General features: G+C 49.3%; 1 protein-coding gene across 1 annotated transcript in view; it reads right to left on the reverse strand.

Moving 5' to 3' along the window:
* The window catches only part of LOC126517665 (glycine dehydrogenase (decarboxylating), mitochondrial), a 65728-nt gene that overhangs the window by 5639 nt on the left and 34554 nt on the right, over positions 1–25535 (reverse strand). Inside the window, exons 8-19 of the mRNA XM_050167459.3 lie at positions 17372–17511; positions 15423–15503; positions 15117–15217; positions 12991–13075; positions 12180–12221; positions 11326–11468; positions 10510–10585; positions 9550–9675; positions 8325–8404; positions 6950–7132; positions 3999–4258; positions 310–405 (exon numbers count right to left, since the gene is read on the reverse strand). Coding sequence (XP_050023416.1) covers positions 310–405; positions 3999–4258; positions 6950–7132; positions 8325–8404; positions 9550–9675; positions 10510–10585; positions 11326–11468; positions 12180–12221; positions 12991–13075; positions 15117–15217; positions 15423–15503; positions 17372–17511 — 1413 coding nt within the window. The remainder of the gene's footprint in view (positions 1–309; positions 406–3998; positions 4259–6949; positions 7133–8324; positions 8405–9549; positions 9676–10509; positions 10586–11325; positions 11469–12179; positions 12222–12990; positions 13076–15116; positions 15218–15422; positions 15504–17371; positions 17512–25535) is intronic.

The raw sequence follows: 25535 nt of genomic DNA on the forward strand, positions 1-25535 counted from the left end.
GGTGTCGTGTTCACGCTTCACTTGTCCACTGTATACGGCACACGAGTGAAACAACGATGCAACTGGCAAAAAAAAAAAATTATGAGAGGGAGAACTCGGGCAGAATCTAGCTACCGCTAATTGTCAAGGCGTGGGAACGCAAGCAAACTGTTTCCCTCTTCGCCACATTTTGCGGGATATCGTTTACTGGGGCCAAGCGTCGCGTGAACAGCGACCCAATTCACTGCCGCACTATCTCCGGGATCGGCCCACTTCCACCAACGCACGCCGGATGTCTCGACGGTACAGAGGCCACGCGTTGTCACGCACCGTAGTCCTGCAGCCTCTTGGCGATGTCCATGGCCTCGACGCCGGTGGTCTTCTTGAAGTCCCGCATGTCCAGGATGAACTCGTGCGCCACGAAGCCTGCGTGCCAGGAGAATAACGCGCAAATCACGAACCATTCTCCGTAAGAGTCAACGCCAATCAGCGCTGCGCCGAGAGTTAACGATTGAGAATATTTCACTCGCGGAGTAAAAAGAGCACGCTCCGCCTTTACGTACGCTGCCATGCGCCGTTTTATGTACTTTCCGTCGGTTTCTTATTTTTTGACCAGACGCGTCAGCGTCGTCGAGTAGTAGTACCGCTTGGTCGCAGATACGCGACTACGGTGTTCGAAACTTCTCTAACGTTGTCGGCGATTAAACCGTTGTTGCGAATAGCGTTGTTCATTCTCGAGCGCCCGAGAGCGCGTAAGCGATTAATCTGGGATGCACGGTATCAATTCAGCGGACAAAAACTGGACTCGGGAGACCAGATTCGGCTACTGACGACTATGCTCGTCGCTGACGCTGTGGTTGGAGCATAGCTTGTCCCCTCTGGCCACCCCGTAATAAAGGTTTATAGTTCCTGGCTTACACTACAACAAAACGATATTATACTCTAATTTGCCTCACGCACCAGTTCTTCGACCGCGTGCACTTCGACGAATTATGAAAGCGGGCAACCGGCCGCAGCAGACTAACCAAATCGTAGTCTCGTTATAGCTCTAATTACGATATCTGTCTTCACGTATATACTCTTCGGCCGTTGTGAACCTCTTCAGGTTTGTTCTGTTTTTTTCTTTTTTTTTGGCAATTGGCGGGCAATACGGAGGCCTGAGGCGGTGTTACGTAGGGCGTGTTTTCGTTTTCCGTCTTTTCAACGATTCGTCATAGGCTCGCTAGTCACCACTGCCGCTGCGACCACACACAAAAAAAAAAAAGAAGAAAAGAAAACTTTTCGTCAAATAACCTCTGTTCTGTATACGGCGGCCATTTGAGACGTCTACGTCGTAATTACCTCTGTAGGATTTTCGGGCCTCGTGGTAAGATAATTTAGTCTGTGTAATATCGCATGGCCGATATAATATACATCAACAGCAGTAATACCTTTGTCGCACATGTATTTTTAACGTACGTTATACCACTCGGCACCCCCGACAGTAAAGAAAAGGGGGGGGGGGGAATCAAAGAAGGAATTTATGTCTTATCTTTTTGCGAAATAGTGAGCCAGACAGCCACAGTGTGGCCTAATTTTACAATAATGAAATCAAAGCTTACAACACATATTTATAAGGTTTCCAGTACTGGTCTTTAGGTACCTCGGCTTTCTCAAAGTCAAGGATTCCAAGACCTTAGCGTCAGAGAAATGCCGACGGTCGAGTCGACTCAAGGTGCATCAGACTTGGCTGCCAGGCTATAGACCGTTTCATCGGGCGAGGAGGATAGGGCGCGCGGAGAGCCTTTCCTCCTCTCTGGCTTGGGCGATCCGGCGCGGCACTGCTTGAAAGTATTGCTGTCGCGTGCTGCGGAACGATTCTGAGATGTTTTAGATGGTGCTTTGGGAAATTTACGCCATGTCCGTTCATATAAGGTCCTCAGGGAAGCCTTTCGGTGCATCGGTAACTACAGTAGGCGGAAATATCTTTTGGGGGCGCAAAAATGTGACGCGTTTTATCAGCCGCGGTGTACGCACATTATCAGTCGCGGTGTGTGTATGTGTTGTGAACTATTTTGCTTATATCGGTTTTAATTCAACAAAGAAAACCGGTGTCTCTGTATTAGCAGCATGAAATGGTAAATATGCTCAATATCTGATCGCTTGGCGTAGGGAGTAAAGCATAAAGCATAAGAGCGCATGCTCGCGCACGGCCAACCTAAGGATACCACGAAACATCTAAGCGGCAGGCGCAATCAAATATTTGGGATGCACCGGCATCGTTCTCGCGCATTTCAAGTCTATTGGGCTTCAAATTACCATATGTCTACGGTAGCCTTCCTGCGTGAGGCCGATGGCGCTGCTCAACACAGCGATCACTGCGGTTGGTGAACCAGCACGGTAAATATGTAACCTGTGCGCTTCGGCATTGCCTTTTTTGCCTGCATACAGCCATAATATATGAGGGATCGCATAAAAACAATGCGATGCCTATTTTTGAGGATGAAATTTCCGTAATACGTGTGTGTGCGTCGTAGAGAAAGGAACGAACACAACCGAAAAAGAAATTCGGTTATCATCCTCTTTCTCGAAAAAGCAAGAGAAAACGGGCTAACGCCGCAATAGGGCCTCGCATGGTCACGCCGCACAACGTTTATAAATATATAACCGCTGATGCGGTATGCTTGGACCATGCGGTATATATAGAACAAAGATATATATAATCCAGCACCTACCACTGCTTAGGACGCTCGCGCAGTTCGTAAACAGTCCCTTTGCTGGACAAGCGTAATTCAGACTGTAAGGTATGCTGCTATCACTTGCCAAAACTATTTTATTCACAGGCGGAAACCTCATCCATCGAACCAAGTGGTCACGCAATGTAATCTGCAGCGAACAGTTTGAACGCTTGTCAAAGTATAACACCACAGCTCCTATCGTAGCAGAACTGTACCCACACTCACGCTGTTACGATCGCCGCCTATGTTTCATGGCTCCTAAATCGCAGCTTAGAAATAGAGGATAATACTGCAATAAGGTCACATTAGTGATTGGAACATTCAGAAATACACAAGTGATCTCCGAGGCTGATTGTAGGCGCGAATATGCATGCGCGCACACATCGCGCTGCGTGCTCCGTCCACCTCAACGCCAGCAGAAATTCCGGCCATGACGCCTTAAACCACTTCAGCACGTCTCACAGAACCGTTTACCACGTAGAAGACACACGTCATACTAAACAGACCGCACGACCGCGAAAGCAAGCGCCAGAAACTGCCGCCGAGCGTATACCTGCCATGCAAAGGACCGCTTTCACCCAAGCCAGTATGGCGCTGCTCATAGGCGGCGCCACTGCGTTCACAATATGGCGGCGCCTACGAAAAAACGGTCTATAGATACGCCACGTATAGTGAGTGTCCCTCAACGTTCGCGGATTTCCTTTCCTCCCCCCCCCCTACTCTCTCCAATCATGGAGGGTAGCTGACTGGACAATGTCGTGTTAACATTTCTGGTTTAATTCCTCCATTCCTTCCTTCTCTCTTTCTCCGATGACTGTTAAGTGAGACATCTTACGCGGTTAGCACAATATGGAGCCTTTTCTTTTCTCTCCGCCCTTCTTTCCGTCTTTCACTTCCCCCTTACCCTCCCCCCTGTGCAGGGTAGCAAAATAAAATCTCATGTGGTTAACCTCCCTGCATTTCCCATCCCGTTTACCTTTCTCTATCTCTCTATAGAAGTAGCGTGCCCAAGCGGTTTTGCGTGTACCCCGAAACCCAAACTCCTTTGTACGCGCTTTGTGTTCGTTTGTACTCCTGGTCGATAGAATCCCCCAGGTTCAATAGTACGCATTGCTGGGCTATTCGGTTCACACAGAACAATTTCATACCCCGAGATTTATGGCTAGTTAGCGCAAAAATGGAAAGCGAAAGGGCTTAGGGGACGAGGGAGCGCTAACTTCAGGTCCCCTATTTCTAAAAAGAAAAAAAACTCCCCCAATAACCTATAGCGGGGGTTCCACGCTGCGCGGGGGGCCCACGTACCGTTCTTTCCGAGGTAGAGCACCTTGTAGTGGTCCTCGAGCCGCTTGCGCATGTAGTTCGCGTTGAGCATGGCCACTTCGGTGGCCCGCCGCAGCCCCTGCGAGCCCATCATCTTGATGTAGGCCCACGAGATGGGCAGGATGGCCGACGAGCCCCACGGGGCGGCGCACACGACGCCGAACGAGCTCTGGCCGCCGCCGCCCAGGGACCACGGGTCCACCACCGGGTGCGAGGGCAGGAACGGCGCCAGGTGGGCCTTCCTGCGCGCGGGTGCGCGTGATTACGGGCCGCGGCCTCCTCGGACACCGGCAAAAATCCCTAGTCCCCCGCATTACCTCTCAAATTCGTCTGGAAAAGTGCGAAAGACCCTTCCTGGATCCGATGTCACGGGCATATGCTCGCTGCAGCATATGCCCGTGTATGGGGACAAAGAGTCCCTTTCCCCACTGTGTTCAGGTTAAAGCTTGTTTATTTCTTCGTAATTTTAATTTTGTAATAATGAAATAGAGAAAAAGTCATAATACACATACATACACAGATTATATATATTACAGTACAGTTTTTCGGGTACCTGTGACTTCTCAAAAGTAAGTCAAGGCTTCCAGGAATAAACGAGGCACTTAAAAGAGCCTTTTTTATTTCCTTAAACAATTTGACAGAAATACGCACAGATAATGTTTTTTTTTACCAGCTGATTTCAAAATTTTTCCTCAGATAATTGTTTTTGTGATATTCAAAACAAGGTGTTCTTTGTTTAGGGCCTAATTTGTTCATTAACAGCAACTTGAACAACTTGCAACACGAAGACTCGATTCTGAATGTTCGTCGTGTGTAGGAAGCTATAGATAGTTCCTTCAGGCCATTATTAAGCAAAGGTATAGGTTGTCAGAATTAGTCACAAATAATGCCCACCTTGATACTTTTCTATCATCAGGGTGGGCATTTTTTAATGACTGAAGTTTGACAACCTGTAACTTCGCTTCAAGATTGCCTATATAGAACAACGATTTACAGCTTACGACACACTATGAACATTCAGAATCGAGTCCGCGTGCTGTATGTTATCGTGAAAGTTGCTGTCAATTAGCTGATTAACGCGGCATCCAATGTATGGATGCCGCGTCCCGATGTCTGCTAGCCAGCAACGTGCTTACATGTATGCGTACTGCACGTGTAACTTTTAAATATCGTTCGTTCCGTTGTTGTAGCACACGCGTGAGTGCTGGTGTGCATTTTTTTTATGACGGCGTAGACAGACATTTGACCTTATTCTGTAGACTTGGCGCTGCAATAAGGCCAGTGATTGCATGTGCCGGGCTCGCGATGTGTGATCGACGTTTCCGGCGGTCACTTAGATCTTCTTGCCGCATTGTTTTAAGCACATCCCCCCCCCCCCCCAAGAAAAAGGAAAAAAAAAAAAAAACATTCTACAGCGTTTTGAACAAGTGAAGTGGTCGCTGCGAAACCTGAATGGAGGAGGAGGAGGGGGAGAGGAGGAGATTTTAACGAAGAGAAAGGAGGAGAGGTCGGTCTGGAGAGAGTGTCTCTAGCCTACTACTCCTCACTGGGGAAAGGGGAAGTGGGAAATACAGGGAAAGGTAGGTGGCAGGTCTGAGTGGAGCGCTTTAGCTATTCCTTGCGGGGATGTGCGCTGATCATTGCGCAATCGTGGTGAAAACCACAAAACGTGAACGACATGGCGTAAGGGTAACTCGCCAGCACGAAAAAAAGAAAAAAAAGAATCGTAAGCACTCGCATAACATCACAGGATACACCTCATCTTATACGTGTACAAGTGCAGGACTTAGGATAAGCGTTTACGCGAGCATCCTTTTAGCTGCTCCTCACTGTACTTATATTTAAGCGGATATCCTACTACGCGGAAATAAATTTGCCTCGCATGTGAATTTAGGCGCTTTGAACACTGATTCTTAGTCTCCCGACGCCCGCCCCCCCTTAACCCCATCAAGGACACAATAAAGCTTTATCTCTCTCTCTGCTACAAAAAAGATAAAGAACTATAGTATTACAAGAGTATACGTCATGTGTGACGTTGCAAGGCGCATGACGTCCTAACATGCGGGCTATAGAATGCTCTTTAGCGTGACGTCGTTAGCTTGACGGAAGGTACTGGCAAAAACAAACAGGACGACGTAATGAGTTCGGCCATTGAAATAATGCGGACTTATTTGCATCACTCCCAAGCACATCTTCGCGCAAGCACAGCTTTGTGCTCGAATGCTACGTTCCTTGCTGTTACCGCGATAAACATTAAAACGTGCGTAAGGTCACACGACGATCCTGCCACTGAGCTGTCACTCATTGTGGCGCACCGCGTTTAACTGAACTTCATTATTTTCAATTTGAGAGAGAATTGAAAAAAAAAAAAAACAGGAATTAAAGGGAAAGTTATGTAGGCGTACAAGCCGTGAAGTAGAGTGCACAGCAACTATACATTTTAACTTGATTGTATAGGAATACAGGCATTTTTATAACCAATGCACGAAAGGCCAGAAGCCGAGTTTTTCGGGAACACTTCCAACAGAGTTGGCACAAACGCAAGTCGAACACGCACAAAAAATGCACCAAGGAAGTACCCGAAAAGAGATCGTGATATGAAGGTTATAAACAGGGATAAGGTGCCTCAGAAAGGCTGGCCAACATTTCGATAGGAGGGACCTTGTTTATAACCTTTATACCACAGTGTGCTCTTCCATCTGCCAGCCCCTTTCTTGATTCCTTGACAGAGATTGTGTTTTTTGGGCTTGTTTTTAAGCACAGTCAGCCCGTTTAACTACCCAAGAATCTGTGCAATTAAATCGCTCAAAGCGAAGCGCCGACGTGTGCGTTGTAAACGGGTATAGACGGTGCTGCCCCCTACAGCTCGGTGCCCGAGCGATCTGGCGTACGTCCCAGCGAGAGAGCCACACGCGGCTCGGGCATGCACTCACACTCCGATGGGCCCCATGCCGGGTCCTCCACCGCCGTGGGGTATGCAGAAGGTCTTGTGCAGGTTCAGGTGGGACACGTCCGAGCCGTAGTCGCCCGGTCTGCAGATGCCCACCTGGGCGTTCATGTTGGCACCGTCCAGGTACACCTGGGCACCGGTCGCGTGCACCAGGTCGCACACGTCGCTGCAATGCGCGGCCGCAAACAACGCGTAAGCTTCAGATCGCTTCGAACGAACGAACGAACGAACGAACGAACGAACGAACGAACAAACAAACAAACAAACAAACAAACAAACAAACAAACAAACAAACAAACAAACAAACAAACAAACAAGTGGACAGTTCAGACAACGCCACAGCTCAGAAAGCCCAACCTTCTCCTCAGTCGCTGAGCGTAACCATTGAATAGGGGAATCGAAATAATAATGGAGCATGTAAGAAGGAATACGAATACAGAAGAGTGGTGTTGGCAGGCGCACATAGCGAGCGCGCGCTTTTTATTACCTTCGTAAAGGAGCGCATCATCACGGAAACCGAGTATTTTAATATATACAAAAATTTTATTTACCTAGATACTATTTTACATTTATATATGTATTAGCTCAAGAATTTTATTCACTGCTCGCGCGAATAAACAAAGAGCCCATAATGTATTGGTGGAATGGTCTTATTCAGGGGGGCTGCGCAGCATCAGGAAAAACTAGCTCTTTCATGCAGTGCTGCCCCTCCCCCCCACTACACCCCCCCAAACCACCCTCGAAAAAAAAAAAAATAACCCGGGGACTGCTGATGAATTTTGACTCCCTCGGGTTCTTTAACACGCATCGAAATCTAAGTACACGGGCGTTTTTCCATTCTGCCCCCGTCGGAATGCGGCCGGAATCGAACCGACGACCTTGAGGTCAGCAGTGCAACGCCGTGGCTACTAAGCTATGTCGCGGGCGGGTTGGCCAAATTTCGAGGTGATGATAATGGCGCCGACAACAACCCGTCCGCAACGAGGCCGTTCAGCCCCAATCCCCTTCTCGGTCCTTCGCAAGCCGGATAGAAACGTTGCACGACAGCCGGTGTGTTGCAGGGACAGCTGTTGCACTGAAATATGCACATATCCCCCGCACAGTATCGCGAGGCAAGTTATTGGAGATACGCACAAGCGCGTCATCTAACGTGGAACTGTATGGCCAATTAATACATTTGCGCCACAATATTGCTACAAATTTCGTTGACAACGTTTTTTTTTTCTTTGTCAAGCGACGATTAGCAGCCAGTGTCACTTAAAGGCACCAACTTCTCCTATCATACCACGTCAAAAAATAATAATCTGTGACACGCTTTCTTTGCCCATATTGGCACGTTCCACTGGGAAATTCCGTACCAGATTGTCTCCTCGTAGATTCCGTTTGTGGACGGGTATGTGATCATGATGCAGGCCACCTTTTCTCCGTGTTGGTCCAGCTGCAGCGGGCGCAAGAAACAATAAGGTCGATGTTGGCATAAAGCGCAACACACTACCTGTGCATTCAGCTTTCAACTTACCACACTTCCAACTTACCATTGAAAATGACTAAACAATCAACAAACAAAGATCACGTTGTCATTACAGGTCAAATATTACTGTGGCGCAGTTTTACGGAATGCAAGCACGAACTGCAAGATGAATTATTATCAAGATGAAACAGTCGTTAGTGCGTTGTGCAAGAGAGAAATAAACAATGAGCGCTAACAACTGATTGATCGATCAATCGGTTGATTGATTGACTGGGTATAACGTCTCGAAGTAACACAGGGATTATGAGGGACGGCGTAGTGAGGGTTTCCATTATATTTGTGAGGATTTGGGGTTCTTCAGCGTGCGCTTAAATCCAAGTACACGCGCATTTTTTTGCGTTTCGTTAGAATTAGAATTAGACGTCCGGCAATCGAGCCTGCGACCTGCGACCTCCTGCTGAGTACAGAAGCCTTCCCTATCTACAGACTTTTGGCAATTACAGCGTGCTTGAAAGCGGGACCACGGACAAGCAAGCACAAGCAAGGTGACACCAAGACGATCGAAAGGCACTACCGACAGCCTTGGCGCAGGCGTACAATGCCATCTATTGCTGTGACCCCCCCCCCCCCCTCCCTGTCGACAGTCCCTTATCAAGGATTACAGCTAAGATTGGTCAACGTTCGGACAGAGGCTCGCTGGGGTCGTCCGCTACGCTGCTACATCTATCCCCCAAACGAGTACGAGGCGACTGAGCGCGAGTGTCAAAAACATCGCAGTGACCCACGGGACCACATACGGCGTCGTGACGTCATGACACAGTAGAACCGAAACCTTGAAGTGGCTGCAGAAAACGTAATATATTAAATTATCCGCGGCTTTGTGGGGCTCGACAATTTTTTTTTTTTTTTTTGGGTTGTAGAGGTCTATGACCTTCATTCGACGAAAAATAAAAATGAATAGTCGAAAATATCGTGTCGGTAGCGCCGTAACAACGGGCCCGATTGAGTGACCCGAGAGAGAAGGCCGAGGAGGAGAAGGTACGCTGCACGGTGAACAACCACACACAACCGGTGTGGAAGGAGACAATGCCGTACACCCCCATACAACGCACCTTGGCCTTGAGATGTGCTACGTCCACGCTGCCGTCCTTCTTGATGTTCACCGGGTCGACGGACATGCCGGCCATGTGAGCGCTCGCCGGGTTCGTGCCGTGCGCAGACATCGGGATCAGGCAAACCTGCGCCAAGGAGCGTTCTGTTCGGGCGCACGAATAGCGTTGTAACGACGGCACTGTTCTGCGTCTGCACTCGACTGCGCCGTGACCGGGTCTCACAGCAGACTGTTCTAGTCGCATCGTTTGCACTCCCCATGCATCTACAGTGCTCAGCGATTATCGGAACGCATGCCTGACGGCGCTATCTTTTTTTTTTTTTTTTTTGTGCGCCACCTGCGGGTTCTAGGGACACAGACCTCACGCAGTGTGGTTTACTACGAAGCGAGAGCCTGTGCGAGGCATTGCGTGACTGCATTTGTACCGATCAGATAAGATGAAAAAAAGAAAGCATCTGCAGATATCACGCACTTTAGTAATCAATGTTATGTCAAGCATTTTTACAGGTAGCTGGCTACCTACCACCGGTTGGAATTGCCGTGAGTGTGAGGACATATGCCATGAATACGCGTGGGGCCTAGTGGATCGATCATCCGGCTATAGCACTGGACGACCCTGGTTCAGTTATCACTGTCAGGTACGTAATTCTTTTTCGTCTTTTCTTTGGAGACAGCTTGTGGGACACACCGCTCGCTGGCCGGAAGAGGCAAAAAAAAAACACTTTGCTTTGACGGTGGCGGCGAGTCCTACACAGTGGAGCTCTTTTCGATCAAGTACACGCCGTCCAGAAGGCCCATGATACGGCGGTAAGGTTAAACCTTACTGTCCCGACGTGGGAGCCGCCTGCGTCAACCTAAGGGTTGATCTTCAGGAGATTAAATAAAGTTCATCATACCATACCATACCATACTTTGCTTTGAAAATCCCCTGCATCTCAATGTAGATGGCGTTTACACTTACCTTCCTGTGCTTCTCTCCTTTAGAGGAGAAGTACGATGAGATCGCCCTCAGGCCGGCGTACTCGCCCTGCGCACCGCTGAAAGGATATGACGTCACGTGTAGGTTACACGACTATGAAGATAGGAAATGAGCAGAGAGCAAAACGTGCAAAGTTCACTACAGATAGCTGTATACTTTCCACCTTGAAAAAAGCGCCTCTCGGAACTAACTGAAGCGCAATCGCAGAAAAGTGTAAAGCTGCTTGACACAATTTGTTGGCGTTGTAAAAAAAAAAAATCACAATACAAAAATTGCGGCCGAATCCTAACTTACAAAATAAACTGGAAAACTTATATTGCTTTTGCGAACGTCGTTCGCAGTCTGAGAAGCTTATAGCGTTAGGAAATTGCTTGCACTTTACTGCAGAGCTTTTTAGAAGGGCGATGTTTAGGCTACTGTATTCGCTGGTTTGCTGCGAGCACATGCTGCAAGTTAGTACGCATAGGTACGATACGGCAAATGCCACCAAACGAATCTTCTTTTTTTTTACTGTTCGATTGCTCAAAACTACGTCTGCGGAATGAAAGTCGCCGCAGTGCGATGATCCGGACTAATTTTCACCCCCTGTGGTTTTCTTTTTTTAACGTGCGTCAAGGTCTCGCTGCATCCCTATTCTACGAGTTCAAGATTAATCACAGTGATGCCCTGAGCCATCATTTAAATATAACATTTTCTCTCTCTCTCTCTCTCTCTCTCTGACATCGTGTCCGGCGGCACAACGCGACAGACGCTTCAGTGGGCCATGCGAATCCCGTTTAAAAGGCAGCTTGCACATACCTGTTGGGCTGCAGGGACACCTTGTCGTAGCCCGTTATTTCGCACAGGTCCTGCTCGAGCTCCTCGAACAGCCGGAGGTAGCCCCTGGCCTGTTCCAGCGGCACGAACGGGTGGATGTTGGCGAACTCCGGCATAGAGCACGGCTGCGCGACATCGGTGGAGGAAACAGAACGTTGTCCGAGGAGAGAAGTTGGGAGCACCCGACGTGCAAAAAAAGCTCCGAAGCTGAACGTTCGTTTTGTAATACGACGATTTTTTTTTGTTTCGTAAGTAAACAACTGCCCTCGGTCACACGCTAAAATGCACGACGTCACAAGCAGCTAGTGCTGCCGCTTCCTTCACTTCGCTTCACCTGGCCGTAAGCAGTTTCCCAGTGCTTCGAATAATGCGACCTCGTGCGGCGATCCGCTATAGCCTTTGAGGTTAGCTCGGAATGTGTAAACGACCACCCCGGGTAAAGCCGTTGGCCTTGGGTTATTCAATCCTCGGACCAAAGTGAGTGAGTGAAAACTTTATTCGAAATGTCCGGCGATTTGGCCAGGATGCAGATAAACTTTTTTTTTTTCTTCGGCCGCGAAAACTTCAAGGTAACGTCGCCGCTAGACTTTCGATTTGTAATCTTGCGAGCTGGAACATAAAGCTTTCGGTGTCGGACATGTCTACATCGTACCAAAAGAGGATTATCGTGCCTCATTTGTGGACATGTCGTTATTGTACTATACGAAGAAAGGTAATCTGCAAAATAGGATTGAATACATACTTTCATGTATATGTACTTTAAAAAAACTATAGATAGCTTTTTTAAAATAATTACGGCAGAACCTTACAGCGAACGGTAAGCAACGCCTACTCACCATCATTTCTACGGTGCTGTTGAGTTTCATGGTGCAAGAACCCTGCGAAAATAAAAGAAAGAAAGGAAAAGGAAACTTTAGTGTCATCTATAACCACTGCTTTGAATTTTAAAGAAATCTTCAACTATTCGAACATCTTGACTGGCTGTCATCTGTAGCGTAACGTGTGGAAGATCGGGTGTGATTAAGCTCGACCGTATGAAAAAGCAGCAAAAGCTGCCACACGAGTTGTTAATAAGGAACAGTACAGCAAGATAGCAGTTTCAGATTTACTTTCGACACCAACGAGACTCATCTAATGAACAAGACAAGCAAAATAATTTTAGTAAATAATAATTTTTGAAAATAGAAGCAAAGGTTACAAGCCGAGATTCCGCTCCGGTGGAGGCAAAACTTTGGATATGGGACTCCGCGTCGTAAGCTGGTGAGCGTAACCTCGCGTTAACCGGAGAGGTACCGGAGAGGTTCTGGAGAGGTCGCGTTAACCGGAGAGGTTAACCGGAAAGGTTAACCCGCGTTCCGTGAATAATGTAAACGCCGGAGTGTGTGTCTGTACTCGGTTCGTCGCTTTTACAGGCCGGCGCACTGAGCGTCTCTGGAGACCCTCCACACATACTACGCGCGAGCCGCGCATGCGCCGTCGATACCGGGACAGCACGCCGACGGCGCAGACAGCCCCCCAACGCGCCTCAAATGTCTGTAATATTGCTATCGCAGCAATAGTTTGCAATTAACGGCGCATGGCTCGGAGTTAAGCGGCGGCAAATCAGTGTCAGCTGCGCGCACCGCATTGCAAGTCAAGCGAGCTCACCAGAGGTATCATGGAGTGCACGAGCGAGATGTCCTTGTTCTCGAGCTGCTTCATGAACCGCACGATCTGCGTCTCGGAGTGGTACCTATAACAGATAACACAAACGACATTGAAACAACGTTGAACAATGTTGGAACAATGTCGGAACAATGTCGGGAAAATGTTGGAACAATGTCGGAACGACGTCGGAACTATGTCGATTGCACGGTCGCATTTACGCTGCAGCATTCGACGGCACCTAATGACGGTCTCTTCTGTTAGTCGTACGCTTGAAAAAAATGTCAGCTGAGCAACGGTTACTTGGCAAGTTCTGAAATGCGTAACGAGAAAGCTGTTCGCACTTGACTGTCTTAAAAGTACAGAAAGTAACACAAACACTACCAATTTCTCCGGCTATTTGCTTACTGCATTTTCGTTTTCCGTATGTAATGGCCACATCCCTTGCGTATATATAAGTTTTTCGTAGACGCGTATGCTCGAGGCCAACTCAGATTTCCTATTCAAATACATGCAAAACGCGGAAACGTTCTTGAGCAAGCATAATTCGATGAATTGAAAGAAAAAAGTTCCGTCATTGTGCCTATTAGCCTAGATATCTTAAATCTGACACTCGACTTTTGACAAACGTTTATGCATTAAAAAGAATGTTAAGTAAGATACACACATTTTAAAACTTCACATACTCTAACTACGCAATAGAACCAATTTTGAAAATCACATTTAGTTAAAATTTAATAAACCTGATATACTTTCTTTCGTCTAAATTATATCGCTAATTGGCCAGCATGACTGCTGCAGAAGTGGCGCAAATAACGTAACGAGTCCATGCAGGCTGTAAAATAAATTCGATCTGTTTGCTCTATATGCTCTAATAAATGCTGTTGGCAAAAAGTGGATACCTCTTTTTTGTTGGAAAAAGTTTTGATTTTCTAAGCGTTGGTCGTCAACATCTCTGATATTTAGAGACTCGCGACAATTTTTCTAAACATTTCAGTCTTTGAAAAAGAAAATTCCACGAAGAGACACTAGAATGCAACGTTTTCTATGAAGTGAAACAGATGTCACTCAAGTCGGCTCCCAAAGGAAACATTCCTATCGTTCACATGCATTTCTACCAGGAAACCCCGAGCTAGAGTTACAACTTACTATGTATATATATATATATTTCCCTGTAATTAGCGGATGTAACTGCATGTTATTAAATTAATAAATATCGTTGGAAGTTAGCGCTCATCTGTCATCTCCTCTTTGCTGGCGTGTATATCTGCGCTACAATTCACCATTATGCAATACCAAGAAGCCAAAACAGCCACATTGGTGAAGTTCATGTTTCTTTTTGTCGTCGCGCAAGAGCTAGTTTGTCTCTTTCCAGATCATGGCTAGTTTGCGTCTGCGATCCCAAGCTTTCCGCAAGCTATAACAGAGGTCGGAACGCACAGCTTCGGTGGGTTGGGCCCAGCTTAATTTCTTTAAAATGAGCCTAACAACCACGACACCTGCTCTCGTGCAAATTTCCACCACTTATTTGCGCCCGACGTGACCAGGCGCCGAATCCGAAACTTTGCGCTGGGCAGCGAAGTGTCAAAATTCATGCAGTTAAGGCCGCATTCGAGCGAAATAAAAGTGGTTCGCAAGCAGGGTACCCAAAAGTGCCATCGTGTTTCAATGTTTCAATCTTTAAGAAATAGATGCTGATTATGACAGAACGAATACACTTTATAACGGGCTGACACGTTTTTAGCGTAGCCGCATAGCGGAACAAGAGAGCGGAAGCGCTGACGGCGGCTACTTGCGACGCGGTATTCAATTAGGGTGGATTAGAAGCACTCTGGCCTTCGCGAGCGTTTCCAAATTATTTTAAGAAAGTCGACTAACAAGAGAACTAAGAATATATCGTTTACGCACATTCGTACCTGCACATACATGCGGCGTGAACGCGTTGAACTATAGTTTTGTGCGCTTTAAGTTCGACCTAGCAGCGCGATATTGCGCCACCAGCATTGCAATCCCCCCCCCCCCCCCCCTTCCCCTAAACGTTCACGGCATATCGCAGTATCACTCAGCCTTGTACGCTGACCCGCCCACACGGCGGTGCTGCGACGCTCGACTAAGCATCAGGTGCTCACGTGTTGAAGACAGGATGCGTGAGAAATTGGGAGGTCCTCTTGTGCTCGCTGAACAGCAGGCTGTCGGTGGGCTGCTCGGGCACGTCGCTGGCCAGTTGCGCCTGCAACCAACCCACAGTTTCAATCGGCTCTCGCAATCTTTTCTGTAGATAGTTATCTTTTATTTTTTTTTGCTCCTTTGCGAAAGGGTAGCAAATAGCAACGAAACAAACCGTGTACGACTTGTCCGGGATTCTTTACCCAGTCGATTAGGGAAACAATAACAACAACAACAACAGCGCGTGACAAACATATTCCCATGCTCACCGCCGTCTTTTTACTCTCGAAGATCCAGAGGAGGTCGTCCAGGTCCTTCTCTGTCACGGTTTCGTCCAACGAAACGCCAACCTGCGACACACGGCACATGTAACAGCGGCGCGCCACTGTAGGTTCTACGGGACAAGCAATCTTGAGTTACCTTGTACTTTCATTTCGCGACCCATGTAGCATAGCACGCAGATAAAGCTCACGTTTCAGTAATATTGCTTACGAAATAACGCTAACATGAAAGCTAGAAGCTGTTTCACGCGTACAAGATACCGCTTAACTGTGTTCTGATGCGTCCTGGCGTGCGAGGGCAGAATAATGTGGCTGCATTTTTTTAGTGCCACAGACAATGAAACCGGAAAAAAGCATAACGACGGGGAGGGGGGGGGGGGGGCGTGTATTGTTACGTTTATTTAAAGTGTAGGATGAATAAGATATGTGCAAATGAAAGTGGACAAATAGATAACTCGCAACAGGGGAATACCGAACCACCCCGTCAGCATTACCGGCGTGGTACTTTACCAATTGAACTACCATGGCGGCCACCTCCTCACTCACTTCCTTCGGTGCTTGCGTGTGCGTACAATATTAGCACAGAGAGTGTTAGCCAACGCTCCTCACGGCCAAGGCGGCGAGCGCGGAGCGTCCTTTTTCTATTATTTTTTAATAGCAGGCGTCACGTAGTCCGTTAGTTTAAGAGCAGGCAGCTGGCAAAGGGAGACCACGTAGTCCAACTTCTAACAGACATACTAAGGCATCCCGCAGTCCTAACAAAGCAAAAAAATTATTCAATCACAGCATATAAAAGCATCTGGCAGAGGCTAATTTCCTTCGACATGCTCACACAAGTAGCCCTCACATTCAATTCCAAGATCATCACTCACCGCATTAGCATAAAGACTATGACATTGTGCCGCTGAGCGCGAAGTCATAGGTATGTGCGTGTTTGTGTGTATGTATGTGTGTGCGCGCGCGTGCGGTGTGTGTGAGTGCGTGTGTGGGCAGATGAGTGTGTGGGTGCGTGAGTGAGTGAGTACCTCAGGGATCAGGGTATGATCACTTCTGTCTCAGGGATCTTTACTTGCCTAGCAAAGTCTTCACGATAGAAACACCGTTGCAACTTCGACATCTTCAGTTTGTATAAACCTTCCCGCAACTGCCTGCTGAATAGGATTTATGTTTTAGCTATTAATAGCATCCCCATTTCACATGTCTGTCGGATTTTTCCTGTTCGATATATGCCGATGAAGTTGGTGATAGTTAGTTCCGTGTAACCGGAGTTCTGAAAAGATACGTTTCGTTTAACCCATAGTTTATTAACACTGTGCCTATGGGCGGCTGATCAAAGTTGATATCATTGTTTCGTTTATCCGGAAGTTCCGTTCAAGCGAGATTCGTAGATGCACAGCACAGTTCACTGCAATTACTTTGCTAATTAAATTAAAACTCTAGGCTGCGGCGGTGGACGAATGCCAACACTTCTGTGCAAACATTTAGGTGCTTGATGGTAAACCGCAGCTGTTCAAAACGCAAGGCTGTGCATCGTACATCTTTATCCGCATTCGTCCTCGAAAAGCAACACACACGCAAGAACGTAGTTCCCGGTAGTCTTAGCAGTACTTACGAAGCCATGTGCAGCCGGTAGCCGCCTTATTCCGCAATACTGTGCAACACTGACTGATTTCGTGCGCAGCATTGCGAAATCATATGCAAAACCTACCCATTCTGCATGATCATGTGACGACAGCGAAAAACTGAGTGGTCCAGTTTGCAGTAATAAAGAAACTGCGTTTGCTGATACACCTTTCTGCGTGCGTTTACAAATGTTTTTTTTTTGAATAGTTACAAGCGACTTGAAGCTTGAAATATACAGCAAAACAGTTCTGCTGGCAATACGCAGCTGCAACTTTATATTTACGTGCATCGCACGTTTAGCGAACTGAGCTTACCGTGCCATCGACGAAATACCGGAGATTGACTTCTTTCTCAGTCGCTCGTTTCTTGACAGCCTCTTGGGAGTTCGCCGGCTTTATCTTGAGGGTGTCGAAAAACCTCGGGTGGACCAAGTGATGGCCAGCGCTTGCGGCTCCTACGAAACACGCAAGGAGACAAAAAGTACAGTTTTCAGGGAAACAATTGGAAACTGGCTTGAGATTGCTTGACTTTGTTACGTTTCGCCTACAACGCGCGGTAATGCCGGCGCGGATGCAACGGACGCCGGGGCTTTGTTCAAAGCGGCGGACATTTTGGCCCGTCCAACGCCGCCGCAACGCCTACCCGCCAAGCGTGTCCAGGCGTGTTTCAGTGCCACGTGTCTTCGTGTGTGTGTGTGTGTGTGCCCACGCTTGTCAAAGCGCGGCATCAGGGGAGCGGAGCTCCCCAAGTGAAGGTTGGCGATGCGTCACTACACTCGGTTCAGCAGGTCTCTCGGCCCGACAGTTCGCGCCGTCGTGGGGTCATGCTCCGCCGTCCCGTGACCTTCATCCCGTGACCTTCATCCCGTGACCTTCTCTTTTGGACCGCGACGCCGAGGGTATAAGAGCAGCTGCCCCCGGACGCCAGGAGAGAGGCTCCGATTTGTACTGTTGAGTTACGTGCTCTCCCGTCTCTCCACTTCGGTCGACCTGACCGGCCGCTCTTTTGCTATGTTAGAATAAACAAGTTGTTCTGTTACCAGTCTTCTCATGCTTTGCCGGGACCTTCGGATGCTTCCAGTGCCCCAGGCCGCCAGGCCAACGCTACCCTTGGGGCTTGCGACCCATTGGCAATAACGGGCGTCAGCACCGAGACCCCAACAACTCGTGCCAGCGGTGCGATTACAACATCTGGTTGCCAGCGGTGAGATCGCGACAACGGAGGCCAGCAGCGAAGAGATGCGGTTGACTGTATGCTGAGCAGCACAACGACCATCCGGGAGCAGTGCAACGAGCCCTGTGTGATGACTGGTTGCCTGCAGCGGAACGACTGCGCTGAAGTCTTGGCTGCGAGGTTTGGTGAGTGCGGGACTTTCTTCTTCTGAGTTTTGCCAGGCTTTTGTTAGTGTTAGAAACAGAGCTGGTAATTGTGGTTGTCGTTGCTGCCGGGTTAGTTTGCGGCAAGACAATAGTAGGCAGTAGAGAAAGCAGCATTCAGAGCAGCCATGGATTTGAAGTCGTTGCGCAAACCGATATTGCTGGAGCTTGCAAGAGAGTTGGGTCTGGATGTCTCAGACAAACTCAGAAAACCAGAACTGCTAAGGGCTATTCTTGAGTTAGAAGCTGAGGATGACGAGCTGTCGGATTGCCTTGAGACCATTGAGGAGCGGGCAAAAAGACAGGAGCGCGAACTTAAAGAACAAAAAGAGAAAGAAAAAGAAGAGCGCGACCGTCAACACGCTTTGGAAATGAAGCGTCTCGAGTTAGAGATGGAACGCGCTCGTAATGGAAGTCAGGCACACGGTGCAGGAGAACGAGTATTGTTCAAAATGACTGACCTGATGCGGCCGTTTAAGCTTGGAGAGGACATTGGTTTGTTCCTGGTTAACTTTGAGCGAACGTGCGAGAAGCAGGGGTTCTCTCGGGAAACGTGGCCACAGCGCTTGCTCACTTTGCTACCCGGCGAGGCGGCCGACGTAGTCGCTCGCTTGGAGAGAGAGGAGGCAGAGGATTTCGACAAAGTGAAATCGAGTCTGCTAAAAAAGTACCGGCTGTCAGCGGAGGCGTTCCGTCGGAAGTTTCGGGAAAATGAGAAAGGCAGAAGTGAGTCATATACAGAGTTTGCGTACAGGCTTATGTCAAACATGCAGGAGTGGCTCAAAGAAGAGAAAGCGTTTGGTGACCACGAGAAAGTTCTGCAGTGTTTCGGGCTAGAACAGTTTTATAGTCGGTTACCTGAGAACGTGCGGTACTGGGTCTTGGATAGGCCAGACGTTAGTACGGTGGCTCGAGCCGCTGAGCTAGCCGAGGAGTTTGTGACGCGTCGGGCTCGCGGAGCTAAGGACGGTCAAAAGGGTGAATTTGGCTCCAAGTTTGAGAGGCCGAAGTTCACACCCATGAGAGCAAAGGGGGATACACGTAGTGCGGATGCGAGTGAAAGCAGTCCGACCGAACGTACGGAGACGGCGGCAACCGAAGCCGAACGCAGAAAGCGGTTCGAGACGAGGCAAGCGCGCGTTTGTTATACGTGCAAGAAGCCGGGTCACTTTTCGGCGCAGTGTCCAGAAACAAAAACAAAAGTCGTGTTTTTGTCTATATGCAGCACTGACGAGAACATGAAGCTTCTCGAGCCTTACATGCGAGACCTCCTCGTGAACGGGAAAGAGTGCCGAGTGCTTCGCGATTCCGCAGCTACAATGGATGTAGTTCACCCCTCTTACGTAGAACCCGATATGTTCACGGGCGAGTGCGCATGGATCAAGCAAGCAGTGGAAGCTCATAGCGTGTGTCTGCCGGTAGCAAAAGTGCTTATTGAAGGACCTTTCGGAGCACTTGAGACGGAGGCCGCAGTGTCATCTATGCTGCCCCCCCCAGTACCCGTACCTATTTTCGAACAGGTCCGATCACCTCCTGCGCGAGAAGGGGCTTTTGTTTGGTGAGGCTAGCGTTCAGGCCTTAACCAGATCGAAGGTTCGGGAGCTCGCTGCAAAGGCGGTAGTTGCGGGGCCGACGTTGTTGAATGATGAGAAAGGGTCAGAGGCGCAGCAAGCTGGTATTCAGAGCACGCCCGAACGGGATAAAATTGAGCCTGTAGCGTTAAAGGCAGCAGATACTGGAGAGGAAATTCCCGACACGGGAAAGTTAGAAGAGCTGTCTCCAGATTTGCTCATCGCGCCTACGTCAGACGGACTTAACAGGTTGCTAAAAGTCAGCCGGTCGGCTTTGATAGCCGAGCAAAAGAAGGATGGCAGCCTAGAAAACATACGCTGCATTATCAAGGAAGGTATCGCCAAGAAAAATGCTCGCTTTGTGGAAAGAGGTGGGGTCCTGTACCGGAAGTATCTAGACCGCAGGGGAGTGGAGTTCGATCAGCTGATCGTGCCTCAATGCTATCGTCAGGATCTGTTGCGCTTGTCGCATGGGGGTTCGTGGTCCGGACACCTAGGAGTTAAGAAAACTAAGGACCGTCTCTTGCAGGAGTACTATTGGCCAGGGTGTTTTCGGGACGCAGACCACTTTGTGAAGACATGCGACACCTGTCAGCGGGTGGGCAAGCCAGGGGACAAATCGAGGGCGCCGTTGAAGTTGGTACCTATCATTACGGAGCCTTTTAGACGGCTCGTTATTGATACAGTGGGACCTCTGCCGGTAACAGCCACGGGGTACCGACACATTTTGACTGTGATCTGCCCAGCGACAAAGTTCCCTGAAGCAGTGCCGCTTAAAGAACTCAGCTCAGTTGAGATAGTCAATGCACTACTGTCCATATTTGCGCGAGTTGGTTTTGCTGCAGAAATCCAGTCAGATCAGGGCACAGTGTTTACTAGCGCTTTGACGACAGACTTTCTCGAAAGGTGCGGGGTAAGGCTGTTACACAGCTCAGTGCACCACCCCCAGTCGAATTCCGTGGAGAAGCTCCACTCCGTCATGAAGCGCGTGTTGAGAGCATTGTGTTTTGAACATCAAACTGACTGGGAGCTGTGTCTGCCTGGAGTGATGTTTGCATTAAGGACCGCGCCGCATGCGGCTACGGGGTTTTCGCCAGCTGAGCTGGTGTACGGTCGCTCGCTGCGATCTCCGCTTCGCATGCTTCGAGAGTCATGGGAAGGCAGGGGCGACGACCCAGTCGTGGTAGAGTACGTGCTTAAGCTCCTCGAACGCTTAAGAAGGGCACAGGAGTTGTCAGGTGAAGCAATGGCAGAGGCCCAGCAGAGGGCCAAGGTTTATTATGATCGGACAGCCAGGGCCCGTCGTTTTGAGGTGGGCGATGAGGTCATGATATTGCGCACATCGCTAAAGAACAAACTCGACGTGCAGTGGGAGGGCCCAGCACGGATTGTTCAAAAACTGTCGGACGTTAACTACGTGGTGAGTCTGCCAGGAAAGCGGAAAGCACAGCAAGTTTACCACTGTAATCTGCTCAAACCCTATAAGCAACGGGAAGCAGTGGTGTGCATGATGGTAAACGTGCCCGAAGAGCTTCCGGTCGAGCTTCCGGGACTAGGCTCAGTGACGAACAGGAAAGACACCGATCAAGTCATTAGTGACTTAATAAGTAAAGCATCGCTGTCGCCTGAGCAGAAAATCGAACTACACCAGCTCTTACAAGAGTTTCAAGGTCTGTTCTCTGAGAGGCCTGGTAGGACTTCTGTCCTTACTCATGACATAGAACTTACCTCCCCAGAGCCAGTACGATCCAAGGCGTACCGGGTGTCACCCCGCCAGAGCGATATTATGGAGGCTGAGGTAAAGAAAATGCTACAGCTCGGTGTTATTGAAGCGGGTGAGAGTGATTATACCTCCCCTTTGATTTTAGTTGAGGTACCGGGCAAGGAACCTCGTCCTTGCGTCGACTACCGCAGGCTTAATTCCATGACTAAGGATCAAATTTATCCGATCCCTAACATCGAGGAGCGCCTTGAGAGAGTGAGTAGCGCTCAGTTTATTTCCACCCTAGATCTTGTCAGGGGTTATTGGCAGGTTCCACTTACAGAAGAGGCTAGTAGGTATGCGGCGTTCATTTCACCAATGGGGACATTCCGTCCTAAAGTTTTGAGTTTTGGTTTGAAGAACGCGCCATACTGCTTTTCAAGCCTCATGGATAAAGTGTTGCGGGGACAGCAAGAATTCGCTTTACCGTATCTAGACGACGTAGCGATATTCTCCGCATCCTGGCCTGAGCATATGGCGCACTTGCGGGCAGTGCTAACCCGCCTGCGCGATGCGGGCTTGACAGTCAAGGCTCCCAAGTGCCAGTTAGCACAGGCCGAGGTTGTCTACCTCGGACACGTGATTGGTCGGGGTCGTCGCCGCCCCTCTGAAATAAAGGTGGCCGCTGTGCGAGACTTCCCGCAACCGCGCACGAAGACCGATATTCGGTCGTTCTTAGGTGTCGCCGGCTACTATCAGAGGTACATCCCCAGGTACTCTGATATCGCGGCTCCCTTGACGGATGCTCTAAGAAAGACAGAGCCGCAAACAGTCGTCTGGGATGAGACGAAGGAAAGAGCTTTTAGCGCCCTAAAGAGCGCCCTAACAAGCCAGCCTGTGCTACGATCGCCCGACTACACAAAAGGGTTCGTTGTTCAGTGTGATGCTAGTGAGCGAGGCATGGGCGTTGTACTGTGCCAACGGGAAAATGGAGAAGTAGAACACCCCGTCCTGTATGCTAGTCATAAGCTGACGAGTCGTGAGCAGGCGTATAGCGCCACCGAGAAAGAGTGTGCGTGTATCGTGTGGGCCGTTCAGAAATTGTCATGTTACCTAGCCGGCTCGAGGTTTATCATTGAAACGGATCACTGCCCTCTCCAATGGCTGCAGACCATCTCTCCCAAAAATGGCCGCCTCCTGCGCTGGAGCCTCGCTTTGCAACAATATTCCTTTGAGGTGCGTTACAAAAAGGGGAGTCTCAACGGTAACGCCGATGGCTTAAGTCGAAGCCCCTAACGTGGGAATCAGCCTCAAAATTGCTTGTTACTGATGTTTTTCTTCCTGAGGCAGGATTTTTTTTAACTTATTGCTTTTGTGTAGTGTTTCAAAGTGATGATGTGCTTTCTAGTGCAATTTTTCGATTTGTGGACGCGTTCTGAGTGCTGCTAAACTACTGTAAGGAACTAGGCAGCAGTAAAAAAGGGGAAAGAGCCTGGCAGGGCTTAGTGAGGGTTGTGCCGTGCTTGCTGACTGAGCGGTTGACTTTTGGCGTGGTTCTAACGCTTGCCGGAAACGAGAACAAAAATGTCAACTCTCCCGAAGTCACTTTGCAGTGTCCTGTGTGCACCTGAACGTGAGAACGAGGCCTTCTCTGTGCGCTGCGCTCAAGAAACGCCCAAGGACGCCCAACTTCGGTTATGAGCATCATCGAGCGACATCCCTCCGGACAGCGGATGCAGTCCCCTGACCTTCGGGATCTCCTTCCCCCGGCGGGGCGGTCTGTTACGTTTCGCCTACAACGCGCGGTAATGCCGGCGCGGATGCAACGGACGCCGGGGCTTTGTTCAAAGCGGCGGACATTTTGGCCCGTCCAACGCCGCCGCAACGCCTACCCGCCAAGCGTGTCCAGGCGTGTTTCAGTGCCACGTGTCTTCGTGTGTGTGTGTGTGTGTGTGCCCACGCTTGTCAAAGCGCGGCATCAGGGGAGCGGAGCTCCCCAAGTGAAGGTTGGCGATGCGTCACTACACTCGGTTCAGCAGGTATCTCGGCCCGACAGTTCGCGCCGTCGTGGGGTCATGCTCCGCCGTCCCGTGACCTTCATCCCGTGACCTTCATCCCGTGACCTTCTCTTTTGGACCGCGACGCCGAGGGTATAAGAGCAGCTGCCCCCGGACGCCAGGAGAGAGGCTCCGATTTGTACTGTTGAGTTACGTGCTCTCCCGTCTCTCCACTTCGGTCGACCTGACCGGCCGCTCTTTTGCTATGTTAGAATAAACAAGTTGTTCTGTTACCAGTCTTCTCATGCTTTGCCGGGACCTTCGGATGCTTCCAGTGCCCCAGGCCGCCAGGCCAACGCTACCCTTGGGGCTTGCGACCCATTGGCAATAACGGGCGTCAGCACCGAGACCCCAACAACTCGTGCCAGCGGTGCGATTACAACAACTTGCTCACGCCAACTCAATGCTCCGCAGTGATATATTGAATGCCGTAAGATTCCGTGACTTCGGTCCTTTGAGCCAATCGGATATGCCATGCGTTCCTCTCTAAGCCAATCAGAGCAGTAAAGAAAACTGAATTACCAAATTCCACAACAGTGCCGATTCGAAAAGTAGTAAGCACCCCGTTCGTTTTCTCCACTGTCATTATTGAAAGAACGCTTACTGCACGTTTGCGATCATTAACTTGACGCTCGGTAGCTGCCTTCGATGTACCTGCCTGCCCTTTGCAAGTACTGCAACGTATCTGCGCTGTACACGTTCTGGTGCAAAGTGAAAACATAATGCTAGAAACAGCAAGGGTTCTTGGGCGTTTGCTCGTGAATACAGACGACTCGAAGCACTCGCGACCCACCCCACAGGCGCTCCATGCCCAAAACCTTGAATCCCCAAGGGCGAGCGTGCACGGTTGGTGCTGCGTTATTGAAGTTTTCCGGCGCATTACGCACGCACAACAGAACGGACACAGCTGGCGCTGTGTGGGCCTCCAGCCTGTTGGTGTCAATGTGCTGGGAAACATCAGTCAATACATGCGTGTGCGACTTTGTGAAGCTGGCTTCACCGCAATAAATGTCCCTGTAAGGAGAAGCCAGCTTCGCACATTTCCCTTTTTTTGTAAGTCACGCACACGGCCTGTGTATGATGAAGCACTAATTGCGCGTGCGTACCTTTAACAGAGAACATCACTGCGAGAAATGAACGAATGAACCGGAACTGACCCAACGTGAACTCTCTCGATTCCGAGATCGACGCTCGATCGCTAGATCCACCAGGACGCGTATAGGCTGTTCCACATGGCGCGTGAACGACACATTGCTTTACGTCGCTCTACGCCAATCGCGACTGTCGCAGCTTCCCGCGACTGATTTGCATAAAGTCAGTCATGCCGTCGAAATAGAGGCTATTCTGACGACGTCTGTTTTACGACGTTCTCGTGTCGGCGTCTCCGCTGTAGCGGACTAAGCAGTCGTAAAGGTACAGCGCTATTAAGGACCACCTAGCATGCTACTTATTCCATTTTTAAATAAACAACAATATTTGACTCGTTCCCATGCTGTTTTTATTTAGCGATGCACGCGCGGATACTCTGTGAGTGGGGGATCGACATGGTGCGTCGTTGCGACGGAAATCGCGCTGTCGCCGACGCCTGTGAAAGCTGTCAGCGAAAATCGCCCTGCGACGCACGTGGCAACAGCGATTTTTTCTATTTTTTCGCACCAGTCGCTGCATGTGAAACAGCCTTATGACGCGTATGCACTAAAATGCTATCCCATGTATCGCGACGCAGAATGAATCGCGCGTGTCCGGAGCAGAATTGGAGGATCCAATAGGAC

Source organism: Dermacentor andersoni, chromosome 11, assembly GCF_023375885.2.
Source record: "Dermacentor andersoni chromosome 11, qqDerAnde1_hic_scaffold, whole genome shotgun sequence".
Taxonomy (NCBI): domain Eukaryota; kingdom Metazoa; phylum Arthropoda; class Arachnida; order Ixodida; family Ixodidae; genus Dermacentor; species Dermacentor andersoni.